A 909-nucleotide genomic window follows, 5' to 3' on the forward strand; every position below is an offset into this window, starting at 1 on the left:
GGGGGGGCTCCATCTGAGACAGCAGGAACCCAGAACTGTTACCTTGACAGAGTGGTCCTGTCCAGAACTCTTTCCTGCAGTACTGTACTCAGCTGTAGCCGTGACCTCAGGTGACCCCTGTACTGTGTGTGAGTGTGTGTGTGTGTGTTTCCACACCTGACCAAACCGTCCGACGGTGTCTCCAGACAGGTGGCTCAGAGACACGCTGCAGTCCGACGACGCCGACAGGAGGAGGAGCCTGTCTCCGTGGACAAACGTCTCCAGGTGAGTGACGCGATCACGGTGGGGACGGAAAGTGGACCGAAGGTCGGGAGCGTCCGCGGTGACGTCATCGTCCGGTTGGAGTAAATAACGCTGGAGTAAAAACAGAAGAACGTCGTTGTTCAGCCAATCACAGTGAAGATCAGCTCTGAGGTGATCGGCTGCTCAGTGTCATCCAACTGAGCCAATCAGAAAGAGGTATCACAGACTGACGTCAGCTAGAACCTCAGGTTGGACCACGTCAAACAGAGGTGAAGAACTGAACCCACCTGGATCTCCCAGGTCTTGACTCGTCCCTCTCCGTCAGCAGTGACTAAGACCCCCCCACAGGGACTCAGCGTCATCACCATGGAGCCCAGATCTTTGTTGTGAGCAGTGAAGTGTCCGAGGAGTCGGCCGTCAACACTGTTCCAGAACCGGACCACACCAGAACCTCCGCAGGACACCAGGTCTGCACCGCCTGAAGGACGGCACCGGAAATACATCAGAAATAAATAATGGCTGACGGGGGGGGGGGGGGGGGGGGGGGGGGGGGGGGGGGGGGGGGTGAGGTGGGGGAGACTATAAAAATGTTCAGAGGATCTGACCTTGTGTTTCTGACCTGGCCTTTCAGAGCAGTTGTCTGCCTGTCGGCCCCGTCGGGGGGCC

The 909-nt window shown here is 57.9% G+C and overlaps 1 protein-coding gene across 1 annotated transcript in view; it reads right to left on the reverse strand.

Moving 5' to 3' along the window:
* The window catches only part of LOC103377604 (WD repeat-containing protein 49), an 18673-nt gene that overhangs the window by 4143 nt on the left and 13621 nt on the right, over positions 1 to 909 (reverse strand). The window contains exons 14-15 of the mRNA XM_025055197.1: positions 531 to 758; positions 30 to 354 (exon numbers count right to left, since the gene is read on the reverse strand). Of these exons, the coding sequence (XP_024910965.1) occupies positions 30 to 354; positions 531 to 758 (553 nt within the window). The remainder of the gene's footprint in view (positions 1 to 29; positions 355 to 530; positions 759 to 909) is intronic.

The sequence above is a fragment of the Cynoglossus semilaevis genome, chromosome 4 (genome assembly GCF_000523025.1).
Source record: "Cynoglossus semilaevis isolate Cse_v1.0 chromosome 4, Cse_v1.0, whole genome shotgun sequence".
NCBI lineage: Eukaryota > Metazoa > Chordata > Actinopteri > Pleuronectiformes > Cynoglossidae > Cynoglossus > Cynoglossus semilaevis.